The sequence below is a fragment of the Epinephelus moara genome, chromosome 23, assembly GCF_006386435.1.
Source record: "Epinephelus moara isolate mb chromosome 23, YSFRI_EMoa_1.0, whole genome shotgun sequence".
Taxonomy (NCBI): Eukaryota; Metazoa; Chordata; class Actinopteri; order Perciformes; family Serranidae; genus Epinephelus; species Epinephelus moara.
The window spans coordinates 7,303,423-7,320,466 of record NC_065528.1 but is presented as its reverse complement, the minus strand read 5'-3'; the positions used below and the strand labels follow the sequence as shown (position 1 = coordinate 7,320,466).

Sequence of the window (17,044 nt, the reverse complement as noted above, 5' to 3'; positions counted from 1 at the left end):
AACAATAAAGAATGAAGTCTTGGCCTGGATATCCGTTTGCTACACCAGAGCCCCTGAAATATTGGCCGTTGTCCCCAGAGATTTATTGCTGTCAGACCGATACTAGATGGATTCCGAGACTGGTATTTATTGTGCAGTAGAAACTAAGGCTTGTTCTTCCCTTGAAACTCTTAAAAAATATTTTTGAACAGCTTAAAATATAATACAACCACCAGCTCTGGGGACACGTATTTTTATCAGAGAAGAGAGGTTTGTTTACCTGACCTGGCAGTGCTCCAGAGTGAAGAGGCCATACAGGAATACCAAGAGGCCGACCAGAGCTGCAGGAAACAGCATCCCTGTGTACCAGCCGAGCCAGGCGAAGTACAGACCTATCTTCTCCCCGAAATACCTCCTGAAACAACCAAGCATGACAGTCAGGAGTTAGAGGCATTCCTCAGTTTGAGTGTCCTTGATAATACAAAGTATTCATATAAAATATAGCCTACTGTTGTATAGAGACAGTTTGGAGAGAAGCTGTGCTACAAATACCTGCCATGATATTGTGGTTTTGTGGACATTCAAAGCCTGAATGTCTGAATGTAGTTACCTGATGAGGTCCAGCGGTTGGTACTTGTACCAAACCCCCCACCAGGCCCAACATTCGTACAGCAGGTGCCGATGGTTCTCTGCTCCGTGTGTTCTGATGGAGTTCTTGCTGTGGTAGCTGCCCTGTTAAAGTCCGGGCCACACACACAAACACAAACACAGAGAAACATAATCTATGTCTGTATAGCTGTAATATCAGTACACAACACAGAAAGCAATTATGATTTAAGATCAGATGACAGAAAAATAATTAATGTATGGCTTTTTGGAGATAGCCAAATTACCTCATGAAGAGGGAAAGCTGCCTCATACGAACTGTTGTTCAAAAGACGATTAAGCCCTGAAATCAAAGACAGAGAATCATGAAAGAGGAGAAACAGAAGCCTGATGCTGTTAGTTGAGCAGAGCAGCTGATGTCACTTTTTATTTAAATTCAAACCACTGCTTGAACATGATTTGTTTGAATAAAAAAATAAATCAAAATAAATTTTTACAGATGAGGTCACAGTGACCTTGACCTTCGACCACTAAAATCTAATCAGTTCATCATTGAGTTCAAGTGGACGTTTCTGCTAAATTTAAAGATTTTCCCTCGAAGTGTTTTTGAGATATCACAAGAATGGAACGAACAGACGGACGGACAGACAGATGGATGAATGGACAAACGGACAACCTGAGAATATAATGTCTCCAGCCATGGCTATTGCTGGCATACAGCCGTAAAAACTAGAGGTGCAGTTGGACAATATAGGAAATCTGATTGAAGAGCTTCTCAAAATGTTTTAACCTTTTTTAAATTAAAAAAATATGGTCATTTTCATGCCGACAGCTCACCGTCTCTCTCACTAAACACTCTGTCTCTCTAGCCTCCATTGTCCTCACATTTCAAATATTTCTACAATTTGTCACAATGCCCAGGGACAAACTCACCCATCTTGTTTTTACCCTCCTCATATTTGACCCGCTGGAGGATGTGGTGGACGATGCGACTTCTGGTGGCGTTGTTGAAAAAAGTGTCTTTGTTGTGGATGATGAAACTGCGGTGAAACGAACCAGTTATTACAAATCTGTCTGCTGTGAATGATATTTCTAGTGTGTATGTGTGTGTGTGTGTGTGTGTGTGTGTGTGTGTGTGTGTGTGTGTGTGTGTGTGTGAATTCATTTGAGAAAGGCTAGAGAATTTCAAGTGGCATGAGTACAAAAGATGAAATGGAAATGTGCCAGGCACCAGTCTGAGAAAAAGTTGAAGTCATTCCTCAGGGACGAGTTTTTAAAGGACTGTTCCGTGAAAACTTACTGATGTATCCTTGATCGACAGAAGGGGGCGGTAAAGCTCTCGTTCTCCTCCAGGTCGGGCAGAGTGTCGTTATCGAATTTCATGGGCTTGCGGGGAAGCCAGCCACGAAACTTGTTGATGCGCTTTTCCATCCTGCAAGTGAAGCTTCTGTTAAAGCTGCCAGAGCAGATTTTTCTGTATCAGCTGATCTGATGCTGCCTTTCTGACTGAACACCCACCTGCTCATGAACTTGTGCCGTCGGTGCTTGTAAAAGATTTTCCTCCTGAAATATGCAGGATGTTGGGAATGATTAACTTAGGACATAGTACAGTTCAGTAATGAGGATAATAACATAAATGAATGGTACCACTTCTACTACTGGAACTACAGGCTATTACTGTTTATATGCTACTGCAACACTACTATTGCTGGTAATTATAAATATAACAATACTAATACTACAAACATTAAAGGTTGCCACTGGAGTTCTTTCACTGGGACTCTCACTGCAGCCTGTTCTATTTTGTTTTGTCTGAAGATGCTGGTGTGCAACCTCGTTCTGTGGATGATAAATGAGATGCAGACTTCACTCTGTGTCACCAGCGCACAGGGAATAAAGCGGGTGCTTCACGAAGGAGTGAGTGACAATAACTCAGCTGACATTTGAGGGTACTGTTTGCGGTGGAAACGCTAAGCAGACCTAAAGCGTAATTTACGGTTCTGCGTTGAATCGACACATAGATTACGACATAGGCTCCATGTCGATTTGGAGCCTACGCTGTAACCTACGACGTAGCCTGACGTGCACCTCCCCAGAATTGTAACTACGCATTTTTTGGAGGTGTAACTGCAGAGTGACACAGACACACCACCGCAGAAGTAAAAATGCTAACAATGGCATAGGCGACATGCGTAGGCTACGTGCGTAGGGTCAACGCACAACCATAAATCCCCTTTAAGGTCTAGGAACCATTCATGAAGGATTACTTCTGGTTCCAAAGGTACCATACTGAAAGTGTTTAGTGGAAACGGCTTTAGTCTCACCCTGGTTCCCATGACAAGAAGCCTATGGGAATTTTCCATTGTTTTTTGGAATATTGTTGAAAATAAGTTCTGTGGCTCCTATGCGATCCCCAGAAGTAATAAGCTAATGCTATAAATGAACTTCACCACGTCAGAGTCCTGCACTGGGTCGGGTACCTGCCGGGTACCCGCAAAAACAGCTGATTTGCGGGTGGTTTTAAAAAAAAAAAATTTTCGGATTCGGTTCGGATCTAGGTAGAAAAAATAACATGCGGGTCGGATCGCGGGTTTTAGATAAACACATCAGTCATTAGTTCGGTAAACTACAGATAACTATCTTGGTCATTATTTACTCTCTGAGGATCGCCTCCACTATTTCGCAACGGTCACTGGTTCAGCTGTTTACACGCGTTTCACCATCTAATAACACAATTTGTGATTGGACGAGAGAATCAACATGGCTGCCACCGTCTAACAAGCGCCGCTTCCAAAACAGTAAATAATTATTTAGGTATTTGGGAAATAAGTGGATAAAATGTACAACTATCACTTTATAATGTTTCTGAAGTGTTTCCCTGATGGATTACTTCTCTCCCCGATGGATTCTAAAAACACGTGACGGCTCGTAACTGCTGAACGTCGCTCTGGACAGACAGTAAGTCTGTTATTACACATGTAAAGTTCCTTTACATAGATTAAAAGTTTAAAAGCATTAAACGTAACACACGAGTGCTTTTACACTCATATGGGAGAAGAACACAGAGGGTTGATGATGGAGCTGAAGTCAGGTTTTTATTGTGAGAGCTGCTTCATTCAGGTCGTTGTTTACTTACTGGCACCTTAACTGTGGCGATATGCTGTTCAATATTAAGCCAATATGACCCAAAATGATTACTTTAAATCCGGGTTACGGGTCGGGCTGCGGGTCGTGTTTCAACGGGTCGGACCGGGTTGCGGTACTAATTGGCCTGATGCGTGGGTTTGTGGTTCGGGTGCAGGTTTGTACGTCGCCGGGTCGGGTCGGGGCGGATCTTGAAAACTGGACCCATGCAGGACTCTGCACCACGTTCACGTGACTTAACATCACCACCACAACAAGGCTGTAAAGCCATGTTAGGCGTGATGACATTCTGTAGTCTCATATAGCTACTTGTTAGTCAGTCTTTTTTAGGACATTTAAAAGCTTCAAAATTTAGAGGTGGGGTTATTTGCTGGTGTATTTTATGTTGCACAACAAAACGTGAACGTCTCCTCAGCTTGTGTGAACCACAGACCTTATTTCAGGCATCTATCCAAAAACCCATTAAAAAAAACACTGACTTTAAGACGAGGGAACCAGGAGTGCTGAAATGCTAACTCATTTCCTGGTTTTAGGACTCATCCCTGCACCACTGTATATTTTTATAAATGACATTTATAAATGGGCCCATTATGAGAGACTTTATGAGTGTTTGTTGTCTCACCTAAATGGCATGCGAATGTTCATGAGCTCTGCGTAGCGACAGAGAACATCCCACGGTGCATGAAGCTTCAGAAAAATCACGTCACTGTTTGTTATAGAGGCCTGTGAAGAAACCACACACACACACACACACACACACACACACACACACACACACATACACAATTTAATTTCAATAAAGATGGTAAGATAGTTAAGATAAGCAGAACTACAAAATATCTCAGTGCAGGCAGCAGCTACAACATCAATATATGTTTGCTATGTTCTGCTCTTTTCCTCACCTGTTTGCACTGCCTGACAGAGTAGGAGTCAGTCTAAAGGTACATGAATCAGGAGCTTACTGGAAGGAGACCTAAAAATAACAAAATGCCTCCATGCAAGAAACGCACACAAGCGGGCTGCTAAAGGAGAGAAAAGCTATTGTCTTCACCTGCATGACGACCTTGATGCTACTGCATTGGCAGATAGCGCAGAAGCTAACATACAGACAGACAGACAGACAGACAGACAGACACACACACACACTCAAACAGATCACAACATCCACATTTTCCACTCTTTCAAGTGACACTTTTGCCAAATAAGAAGCAGCAGGGGAGAAAATTGCCATCAGCACATTTGTTTCGGCTCTATGAGTGGTGGCTCGCCAATGAACGCCACAGCAGCACTCTGCTGTCGACCCTTATGAGGCTGGCACACAAAGGCTCAGAGCAGTTTGAAATTCAGCAATCTGGCCATTGAGATTACATGCATTATAGGACTGAGCATTAAATTGCTTCTTCACACAAATTGGTATTGATGTTGCTCATGTTGCACACTATGAATGCAGCTGCAGGTTTGCCAAAGTAATCACAGCAGAGCTAATTCTCTGTCAGTGCAGGAACCTATCCAGCTCTGTGTTTATTTGCGGTCGTCAGTTTTCAAAGAAGTGGCTATTTTGGCTCTGCAACTTGGCCAGAAAGTGACCCCCCCCCCCCCAAACTGTGCAGTGACAGCAAAATATGATATGCAACTTCACTATATTGGTCCGGTATCAACAACATTGTTTCCAGCCATAGTAGGCAGCTGTTTTTAGCAAAATCACTCTGAAAATTAAATAAATATTGGACGTAGATTCTTCAATGACAAGAAATACGACACCAAATGAATGCCAATGTTGCCCTGTGTCTGCTGGATATGTAAAAAGGCAATTGTGTGCTGACACATTTGTGCTGCCAGAAAACAAATTGATGCAGGTTTATGATTTCCCTTTGGGCTTTTTAATGGTTCTGCATGGGACTATCAGAATATTAATATTGCAGCAAACCACTATTTGCTTTGTCATAGTAGAGAGACGGTGTCCTGAGCAAAGAATGAAGTCACACTCCCTCTGTGTGTGTTGTAATCTGAGCTCCTCTGTGGTTTGTTGTGGTAAGCTGGTATGGCTATGCATCCATGTTACGCCAGGTTCAGACAACATAAAATTTTTGTCTGTTCCCACAGTCACTGTGTCAGATTAGGCAATTGTGGAGTCATAAAATCTTACCGTGACTTGGCCGACAGACATGACAGACTACACACTGCTGTTTATTCATCACCCCGCAGTGTATAAAGGCCTTTACTTGACACCAAACTGCTCATCATCTGGATTTTATGGTAAGGCCAGTGCTGGTATTATGATTTAGCTGAACCTTTGTCAAAATAATGGAGTAAGCAGCGAGTGTATAAAATGTTCTTTACCTCCTTTTCCATCTGTAAGCCTTCTGCGCGGATGTTCCGCTCAAATATCTCCCTCTTCTCTGACTGTGAGCTGGACTTCCTATAAACCAGGATGTAGTCAATGCGACTATTTCCATCGCTGAAGCAAAGGCCACTGGACTTACTCCTCTCCTTATAGACAGACGGACAACAGAGAGAATGAAGAACGAATATTAATTGGCTTCAGAGGAGAAGAGTCTGCTAGCTATTTAATAACTTATCTGTCATCTTTTATCATGGATGGATGAATATGTTGGTCTAGCTGTTACTTTTACAAAACACTTTATAAACTGCTGCACAACCTATTGGCCCAGCAAGCATTTGAGTTGTTTTTGCATTAGAGTGAGGATGGAGATATTTTGTAAAATGAAGGTCATTTGGACAGAAGTTTTTAACAGAGAAAAAAAAAATCACAGACCCTCACAGGGCCTTAGTTTCACCACTGACCTCTGGGAGGCCAGTATCAGACTTTGTGTTGTCGTCAAGGATGCTGCTGTTGGTTCCCGGGTTCAGCAGCGTGGAGTCGTCGTCTCTGGACGGGCTGCTGGTGCCCTCTGACCTTTCTCTCTCAAGCAGCACATTAACATCCTTCACAGCTGGAGGGAAGAGTAGTAGAAATAATTTAAGTAAAATTACAGTAATATGATAGTGAAAGCTGTACAGTTAACAGTCTGCTGAATAAATACTTACAGACCCAACAGGTACAGAGCAACATTTATTTGAAGTCGTTTTTCCTGCCACCTGATAACTGCAAGTCCAATTTTCACTAACACTTTTGCTCTCTTTTGGGATGAACCAACTTCTGAGACAAATATCTGGCTCTTGCTAGTCAGCTGGCTAGAGACTAAAACAAAAATGCTAAGCTGCAGGTTGTAAAACCAAATAATGAGCTGAAAGTCACTAATATGCTCTCTTTATCTATGAGCTGAGGGGAGCAGCAGAGTCAGCTGATCATTCTCTGTCACTAGAAGCGACACCTAATTAAAGCTCCTATATTGTGAAAAAAGAGATTTCTATGTCTTTTTAGAATAAAGCAGGTGTGCTATATAAATACTGTGAAAGTATCAAAACGCTCAGCCCAAAGAGAAATCCACACAGTTCAGGTTTATGATGTCACAAGTGTACTATATGGTCCGTTTGAACCATAAATATTCGAAATGGGTCCTTTTGTGTTTGTTCTTGGGATGTTTTGCAGTGTATGTGAATGACATCAGCTGACAGGAAGTAAACGTGGACCCAAGCTGTTGCCCAACAATGCCATTTCAATTTTCAACGGCCTATAAAGATAGAGAAATGGAGCATTTCAGATAGAGGATGATTACAGGTGTATGCAGACAGACAGTATGAGATAAATAGTGTGTTTTTTGAACACTAAAGAACATGTGAACATGTTCTAGTAGAAACCTAAAATACACGTATGAACCTGAATATGAGCATAATATGGGACATTTAAATCTTAAGAAGGCTCTTTCAAACCAGAGGGCTTGTATTGTCTGCAGAGCAGACTCATTTCAGCCTTTCATGACAGGCACTAGTATCTTTATCCAGGCTGCACTGTTGCACTGTTCATACATTTACCTACAAAAAGTAATGCACTACAACCTGTAACACAATTACTCCTGATAAGCCAGTAATTAGTGAATATTCCACACAACCAGGAAGGCTGCGATCACAGGATGAATGCGCTGACAGATGTAAAGAGGGAAAGAGTTTAAAAACCGAAACATCATGTAAGGACGTAGTTTGGTTTGGTGGATGGGTCAAACAGCACAGGACTTTCCCCCAGGAGATGTTTCTGTCACATGTGAAACAAAGTGAACTTTGATTTATTTTAAGGTACATCGTGACCATGTTTCTTTCCCTAAACCTAACCTATGTATCTCTACTTGGTCAAACTATGTTATATTCATTCACTAATTCATAATATTATATATTATCATACATTATTATATATAATTGTATGAGGATACGTTGCTTTATCATATGAAAGTACAATTTGGTTTGAGCACGCTACTTCAAGGCAGTGGACACTGTCTCTTAATTAGACTCGGGCTCCATTTGGACAGAAAAACAGAAGGCCCTTTATAAGAGGAGGGAGAGACCAATTAAAAAGTTGACAGGAATACAGATTGTTTCTCCAAGACTCCACATTTGTTGCCTGTCAGTGTAACATCCAGGCTAGGTTTCTATGCTAAGCACATCATGGAATTGGTTTGTAAGTCACAATGTTGTATTCAGCTATTAGCTGTCAAGTAGCTTTTCTTTGCATTCATCATTAGTAAGCAAAACATCTTCCTGCTTCTTTGATGTAGAAGGTGACCAGCTAGTGCACCTGGAAGCTGTAACGTTAGTGATGATGTTGTGATTTAGACTGGTGACATGAAATTTGACAGTGTGGGTTATGATCTCAATAGGATTATTTGTAGTTTCATAATGCATTTACTTTGCTATAAATCATGATTAATTCAATGTGACTACAGAATACAGCATTTTCCTTTCCTTTGATAAACCTCTGAGGAGAGAGCCTGTGTGTGTGTGTCTACTTGTGTTTGCTACGCAGTGAGGACCAAAACAAGTTTTTAAATAGCAGTTTAAGGACATTTCGGCTGGTCCTCACTTCTTCAAAGACCTGTTTGAGGGTTAGGACTCGGTTTTAAGGTTAGAATAAGGATTAGGTCAGGGTAAGGGTTAGGATTGGGGTTAGGCATTTAGTTGTGATGGTTAAGGTCAGGGCAAGGTGCTAGTAAATGCATTATGTCAACCAGGGTCCTCACACAGAGAGAAATATAAGGATGTTTGTGAGTGTGTGTGTGTGTGTGTGTGTGTGTGTGTGTGTGTGTGTGTGTTAGTGTATGTGTGTAAGAGAGGGAAGGGCTGGCGGTTGCTGAAATAATATCTGTGATATGGGAAAGTGACTTATAATGTTTACACAAATACTTAACAAGCATTGTAATCGTAGCTGCTAGCGTAGCTTGCAACCACATACAGTACAACACTGCTGTTTAAAACTGTTCACGTTACATTATTGTGCACATGGCCGTGTTATACACACATATAACTGGAAGCTTCAGAGTGCAACAACAGGACTGACTTGTCTCAGTTATATGCCACTGTTAAATTTAAACAATGAAGGTATAAGTAACAGTGAGTTGGAGCCCTAGTGGTGCTGGGTCTCACCGAGGGGAGGCACATCGTCTTGAGTACTGGTGTCCGTGGCTTTAGACGAGGATTCCTCCATGATGTCTGCCTTCCCGGAGGAGGGAAAGGCGAGAGGTCTGTCCGCTGCCTGGTAGCCTGAGGCCGAGGGCTGCAGCGGGACTCTGCGTCGGTGGGGGCGCCGCCGCTGGGGCTCAGACCCATGTAGAGATAAACTCACACCTACAGGACACAGAGCACTTTTTTTTAACACTTTGTTTCCTCACATTTTGAAGTCACTCTATCTAAAGTAACCCTCCGGTACTACTTGTCTTTTGTGTTTTATTTCTTGCTCTCATTGTAAACACACATAAATGTACAGAAGATAAAGAGTGAAAAGTGAATGAGAGCTCAAAGTGAGTTCTAAAAGCCACTTACTCAGCAACTAGCCAAGCACTGACTGAGTCACTGTCATTGATCAGTCAACCTATCAACCACCATTAGCATATTATGGTCATTTCATTGTGGTTAAGCAGTAAAATGTACTTTCAAACCCTTTAACACACCCACTTACTGTCAGCTACTAAGCAGATCATTAGTCATGCGTCTAGGTTGTAACCATTCACACAAGACCTGTGCATACAACTAGCTTCATATTTCAGGCAATCTCAATTTATATGATTTTATTCTTGTAAGCAAACTGTCATTCTACACATAAGTTAAAACTTTTGGTTTGACAGCAGCAGAAATTATGACTAATAGGACTAAAATTCACCCCTAAATGCAAAGAGTCACCTTTTCATACCAAAGTAAGGCTGTGTTAGAACAGCATTAAACTTTGAGAAAGACACTTTGTGATTATGTTTTAGCTGAATGCCAGTTAGAAAACATAAACCAAACAGCAACCTCCAGGGCTGAAAAATGAAGCCAACGTGGAAGTGCCAAAAACCGCAGTTCTTTGAATGGTCATTTGAGGCTGGCACTTAGTGCAAGTCAATCCCCATTGACTCCCATGTTAAAATGTCCTACCTCACAGCAGAAATAAACATGTTTACAACCTGGTACAAAAAATGGTTTTGGTCTCTATACTACAGCTAATTTTAACAATCATGGCAACCGTACCGGGGATGAATTTAATGTAACTCACCATTTACATTCTATCAAGGCTAACATTTACACACAATTAACGGCAGGCTTCTGACAGGCTGACTGTGAGGCACTGCTACAATGTATGACTCAGATCCACCCATCGCCCTAGTACGGTCACTTCTATCACCAAAAATCAAGATGGTGATGGCAGAAATGCCAAACTAAAGACTTCAAAACAGGAGTCCACAAACCAATGGGTGGCATCACAGTAGCTACATCCATTATGTTTTTTACAGTCTATGAGCAAAACCTGCATTCACTGAATTTTTTTTTTTGGTCACTGGGGGCACTGTGACAAGCTGTAAATGCAACATTGACAGATTTTCACCTTTGAAAGTTTGCAAACAGTTGCTTTTTCACACATCCAGCAGACACAGAGCAAAATTAACATTTATTTGATGCTATGTTTCTGGCCACTTGATGAATAACTCCAATATTCACTCTCCTTTTAGCTCCATTTAGCCCCAACCAACTTCTGAGGCAAACAACAGGGGCCATATTCACGAAGCTTCCTAATGCTAAAATAGTTGCTCCTAGTGACGAAATTCTGAGAAAATTCTTAGAAGTGTGACTTTTTCTTAGAATTTCTCCTTAAAGTTATTCACAAAGCATTTTGAGTTTAAAAGAGCTCCTAAGGTTAAAAACTGTTAGGAGCAGGGAGGAGGACTTCTAAGAGGCTTACGAGTTTCTTAAGCTAAGGAGAAAAAGGTGTAAACACAAAGTGGTCGGAGAAATATTCTCCAAACGCTGGATGACAGTGAGTAAATGAAATACTACAGATTAGATCATGCAGGGATAATATGTGTGATCAATCTCATTAGGGATATACACACATTTCACACCCAACGCAATAACACTGTAACGCCAGAAATAAAATGATCACAACACTAAGATATTTGAAAAACTGGAAAAAGCAACACTGAAGCAGTGATGACTTGTGTCTGTCTCAATCTCAACCATCAGCAGAGTGATCACACAAACAATGTCAACACTTTCACAGTCAGCAGTTCATTTAATTTCCACTGGGCGTCCACACCTTGCAAGCTCACAAAAGTGCATAGCTCTGACAACCAATCACATCTATTAAAAGAATGCATCATATCTAGCAACAGGGTCAACCACACCTCCTCACAAAGATAAAAGCTTCTGTCCCTTCCTTAGTAGGACTCGCTCTGAGAACTTTCCTAAATCTCAGGTAAGATTCCTTACTAAAACTTATTAGGCAAGGTTAGGAGTTTTCTAAGAATGTTTGTGAATACAACCCCTGGCTCTTTAGCTGCTAAATGTTTCATTATCTTCACAAGCTAGTTGCTAACGTTACTGTTTCTCGCTGGTCAGGTAGAGAGTTTAACAAAACTTTCTTTAGCTAAAAACAGCTGGCTGCTGTGACTGGAAATGGGTACGAGGAGTGCAGTGAGAGTCAACCAAAACAGTAAAACAATAAAATCCTTAAAACCAAAACACTGCGCTGAAAGATGCTAAAATGCTCTCTGGGTCTATCACTGTATAATTTGTTTGTCTAAAAAGACAAAGGAAAGCAAAAAAGGAATAAAGCTAAATTTAACAAAATATTCAAAGTAAGTGAATCTTCATTGATTATTGCTACTTGCAAAATGCCCATATACAGTCTTAAAAAGGCTTCAGAACACAGGAGGTTAGCATCTTGGAGCTAGCTTGTGCAGTTGGGAAATGCCTCAGCAAACCCAGAGCACATGATGTTCCTGAATTAATTCAATTGGAGACAGGACAGAACTGGAAAGCTTTGTGCAACAAATGAACCTTGACAGTAGAAGTCTGGCTGTTTGTTAGCTAGGGTCAAAATCCAATTTAGCAATAAAAGCCAAAACAGGTTCAGATACTTTTTACCTGGATTGTAGAGTTACAATTAGAAAAGCTAGGATGAAAGAGATGAAGCAGGAACAGAGAGACCAAGACAGATAGTGTGAGAAAGATGTGTGAAAGTCAGAAGGAAGACCCAGAAAAAAAGAAAAGACAGCTCAGTAACTTTTATCTCCTTAATAAGGATTAACCTTGAAAGACCTTGAAAAGAATCTCTCCGCAGGAACACACAAGTTAATTGGGTCTATTTGTCAAACAGACTGTGTCCTTTGAGGGGGAGAAATTATTCAAAGCTTAGCAAAACAGCTTAAATCATCCATCTAAATATGTCTGTATCTCTTACTTTCAGTTCTCAGGAGAGCAGGAAGACCTCAGCGGAGGTGGGTGGCTGTCTTCGAGGTCTGCGTGCTGAATTTTCGTTTGTGACATGATAGGTGACTCAGCTAAAATTTCCGCTGAGCTGTAGTACCGGGGACAGAGATAGAGGTTGGGGAAGCGTCTCGGCTCTTCATCAGCCGTTGATGCTTCGGAACATTGGAGCCTATGGGTGCAGCTAAACAGAAACGCGATAAATTTAATACCAGTGAAAAATCAATGCGCAGTGTCCTGTTCCTTTACTCAGAGTGGTAGTAAACATTTGACTGCGCTGAAGTTTAACTATCCAAACAGAGGCTGCAGCGGTCAGACAGAATTCATACAGAGATGGAGCTGATAATGAATCCAGTGCAATTAAAAAAATCCATTTGCTGTAAAGAGCTTCACGGTGCAATGCACTGTACTGTATGTTAATGAAACAGAGCCTGGTAATAAAAAGACTTGAGACAACAACCTTATTCAGAATGCACTTCCTACACATACTGCACATGTATGTAATGACCATGGGGGTCGACAGCACCAGCTTAATAACTTCACCTCCCTTATTCAAGACGCTCACCAACACCGTTTCCTCAGCACTTAACGTCAGTCTCATTAAAGGAAGAGAGAATTGCTTACTATAAATATTGGCTCTCAAAGGACTGACACACCACATATTAGCCCACATCATGCTGCTGTACTGAGACAGTGCCAGTCAAACAATGTATCCATCAAACTTTAAAGGCCCTATGGTGCGTCTGTAACCCGAGCCACGCTGAGGACACATGGTCCCAGTGTTTGCAGCAGCACACAGGGCTGTTATCTTCGAATATGACATTGACATTCTTCCTCATTGCCTCCCCGTCTAACACTCAGTAAAATTAAAGGGATGGCCAGTCGTTGCCAATACAGGAAATATATACAATTTACAAGATGTAGATCAGGGATACTCAACTTCCTTGGCCTGGGGGCCACTTCAACAGAATGACAGAAGGCCAGGGGCCAGCTAGTAAACAAACATTAATAGTATTTATCAGTATATTGCTGTCCTCCCTCATCTTTGCCAAGAGGCAGATCTAGCCACATCAGCCCACCACAGGTCCGGTGTAAAGAGGGGTATTTCTAAGATTTGAGGACATTAGCCTGGACCTCTGTTGGGGGCATTCAAGGATCCTCCCCTGGCTTAAAAAAAACCAAGTTATATTTTGTTGCTTTTTATGCACTATGGCACCTTACTATTATTCAAGGTGCAAAAAAAAGAAAAAATTCCAGTTGAATCAATTTATTTGCATTGTGAATTAGAAAATGGTTGGCAGCCCATCTGGCAACTTAACTTCACTGCTGTAGATGAGCAGCCCTTCAAAGTGTAATTACAAGTGGCAGCTAACGGATAGCTAACTATAGCTACTGCAATGTTAGCTAACAGTAACTCGGACTTCCCCAGGTCTGACAAGTTGCTGACCATTTAGCAGTAGATCACCAAACCCTTACGATCACTGCAGACTGTATAAACATGGACAATGCATCTCCACCAAAGGCTCTAAAGATCATGGGCGTAGCTATACTGTGAAGTCACACACAGTTTGTGGACTCCTGTTTGGAAGTCTTGAGTTTGACATTTCGTCCGTCACCAGCTTAGTGTTTTGGAGCAAGATGTGACCATATTTGGGCAAGAGGCTGGTACTGTGGAGGAGCAAAGGGTTGTTCTGACTGACAAGCAGAGTAAACTTTTGGTAGACAGCCTGTCACTCAAAGTGGCCTTAATTATGCAGAACTGAAAGACTCAATAAAATGTAAACAAGTAAGTCCATCCATTATACAGTCCATGGTTATTACCCACAAGATGATTTCCTTTAGCATTTAAGTCAAAGTAACATTTGCCAAGATAAAGACTGACTCCTCCTGACATCCTTTATACAGTATGCTCTCTCATTGGCCAACAGTGGGACTTTGCGGCATGAGGACACATGGGAGTTGGCTGTCCTGAAAACGAAATGGGAAAGTACACAAATATGCATACTAAAGCTGCACCACTTGCTTTTTCTTTCGTCCTTATATTTGTCTCCGCAACAACTGTACAATCACCTACGTACACATGCAGCAGCATGGAGCCACATTAAGCCTGATTTATGGTCCTGCGTTAAATCAACGACGTCGCTACGTCGTAGGGTACGTGGCTACGCAGAAGGCTCGCCGTAGCCCCCGGCGTAGCCTGACGTGCACCTCCCCAAAAATGTAACTACACGTCGAGGCAACGCAGACCCAGCGCAGACCGAGAGGGCTGTGATTGGTTTGCTTGGTAGCAACGCATTTCCGGTTCCGTATTTCCAGATTGCGCCATCCCCGCCATCTTTAAACATCTTCTGTTGCGATGTAGATGTTGCAGTATTAAGGCCCATTTATGCTCAACGTTCAATACAGATACGGACATGGACCGATACGGACAGAGCCATCTGTCTGTGCTCCGCGTTCATTTCTCTGTGACCGGAAAAGCCGGAAGCTAAACAAAGAATCAACTAGAGACGACGATAACCATTCAGGAAAGGAATGCAGCCTCCTACCGCTCTGGCGGTGAATTGCACCGCGACGAAATGGAGTGACGGAGAAGTTCGAAGGGTTCACGACGGCAACATCGTAGGTACGCCGCAGGACCATAAATCAGGATTTAGCATTTATTTGTCCACCTAATAAGCACAAGTTCAGATACAGACACAACATAGATCTGTTTTGCTGTACACAAACTTTTGCTAGATGTAGAACAGAGTCACTTTGCTGATTGAAATCATTTTGTTTAGTTCAGATTCATAGTCCCTGGCTTTGTTATTTCGTATATTAACTTTTTTTCGTAATTCAAAAAGATCAACGCAGTGAGTCTTCTCTCGTAAAATAGTCTCGCTGATCCCATTATGTTATTGTCACAAGTCTGATTCTCCTTTCATGTACAGTATATCATTATCAATAATTTAAAGTCATCAACCCAACAGTTCTGAATCAGGACCTCCAGTATTTGGAGCAAGCAGCTCATGAAAATTCATGTGTGCAGTAGTAAGTAGGTTACGCCTTTCATTTCAGTGTGTCAGATACATATTTAATCAGCATTTCATATCTTGCACTGCTCGTCTCATTTTCAGGTTGAAGCTAGTATTTCTCTCTTCTCAGTCAACAAAAAGGTGATTACAGATCTCTGCTACGATGTTGAAAGAGGAAGGGAAACCTAAATAAATTGGGGGATTGAAATGATTTGGATTTTTAAGTGGATCCACACTGCAATTAAATGTGATTAAATTATATTAATTTGTAAAAAAAAAAAAAAAAAAGCCCCTAATCATTATGGGAAATGTAGTTTGGGATCTTTTTCACTTTTACCTGTCTGCACCGTTCTCCAATAAAGCTCAAACTCCCTTAGCTAAATTGCTGCTTTTATATTTAGCACATTATCTATCACATATCTCAGCCCATTTGGATTTAATGAGGGATTTCACTAATTTTACAAATCAGGATCGGTTTAGTTGTCTTTGGAGAAGCTACTCAGCCTGTGGAAAGAGTTGTTTAATGTCTTTGTGACTCTGGAAGGAGAGTTCTAAAGTATGAAGTGTGTTCAGACAGAACGCAGGGCAAAATTTAGAGGGGGAGCAATTACAAAGTCAAGGTGGAAAGACATGCTTACTGTAGGAGTTTCCTGATAGGCAAATGGTCACAGAGCACCTACCAGCAATGTCTACAATTTGATTCTGGCCAGATAAGAGGGGATAAACATAGACTGCACAAATGGTCAAATTTACATGAATGCCGTGAGATGAAAGCATTCTCTGCTTTCTGTCAGGGATGATCTGACAAAAGATGTCATAGAGGTGTAGAATTGGGGCGTCGGTAGTACAGTGGATAGTGCCGGCGCCCCATGTACAATGGCGATGCCTCGCTGCAGCAGTCGCAGGTTTGACTCCAGCTTGCAACCATTTGCTGCATGTCACCCCTCGCTCTCGCTCTCTCTCTCTCTCTCTCTCTCTCCCCCATTTCACTCTATCCTGTACATTAAAGGCAAAAAGCCTGAAAAAAAAATAGAGGTGTAGAATCCATTGTTTTTGGAGCTTGAACCATATAGTACTTTAAAAATTGTTTTGTTATTTTAAAATCTGCTTCCCACAAGGACCTTCAAGTGTGATACTAAGGCTGGTTTTAATCTTCGAACACTCCAAAAGAACTCAGACCCCTCTGAAACAACCCGTACTCAGACCTCCTCAGTAGGTGGTCTAAGTAAGGATTGCTTCAAGCCTGTGCTGTGGTTTGCTTAACCTGTGTATTGTGAACACAAAGTGCTCCAGGTTTGCTTAGCTCTTTGCCATTGTAATTCAGTCCTCTAAAGCACATCCTATTGCTCTGGGACACTCAAAAAAACAGGCTGTTCTCATGCACTGTTCATTGTATACCTACAAAAAGTAATGCACCAAAATCCATACATGTACCACATCATCATGAGCCA

The 17,044-nt window shown here is 41.7% G+C and overlaps 1 protein-coding gene across 5 annotated transcripts in view; it reads right to left on the bottom strand.

Moving 5' to 3' along the window:
* Positions 1-17,044, bottom strand: part of LOC126384673 (anoctamin-4-like) — a 78,685-nt gene that overhangs the window by 31,215 nt on the left and 30,426 nt on the right. For 4 of the 5 annotated variants that reach the window (XM_050035849.1, XM_050035851.1, XM_050035850.1 and 1 more), the window contains 10 exons: positions 9,265-9,465; positions 6,535-6,683; positions 6,070-6,219; positions 4,352-4,452; positions 2,104-2,148; positions 1,886-2,017; positions 1,519-1,625; positions 873-928; positions 590-711; positions 260-394 (listed from right to left, as the gene is read on the bottom strand). In XM_050035849.1, the coding sequence (XP_049891806.1) occupies positions 260-394; positions 590-711; positions 873-928; positions 1,519-1,625; positions 1,886-2,017; positions 2,104-2,148; positions 4,352-4,452; positions 6,070-6,219; positions 6,535-6,683; positions 9,265-9,465 (1,198 nt within the window). Of the gene's footprint in view, positions 1-259; positions 395-589; positions 712-872; positions 929-1,518; positions 1,626-1,885; positions 2,018-2,103; positions 2,149-4,351; positions 4,453-6,069; positions 6,220-6,534; positions 6,684-9,264; positions 9,466-12,553; positions 12,764-17,044 lie in introns of all 5 variants that reach the window. The other variant, XM_050035853.1, reaches the window with a different exon arrangement.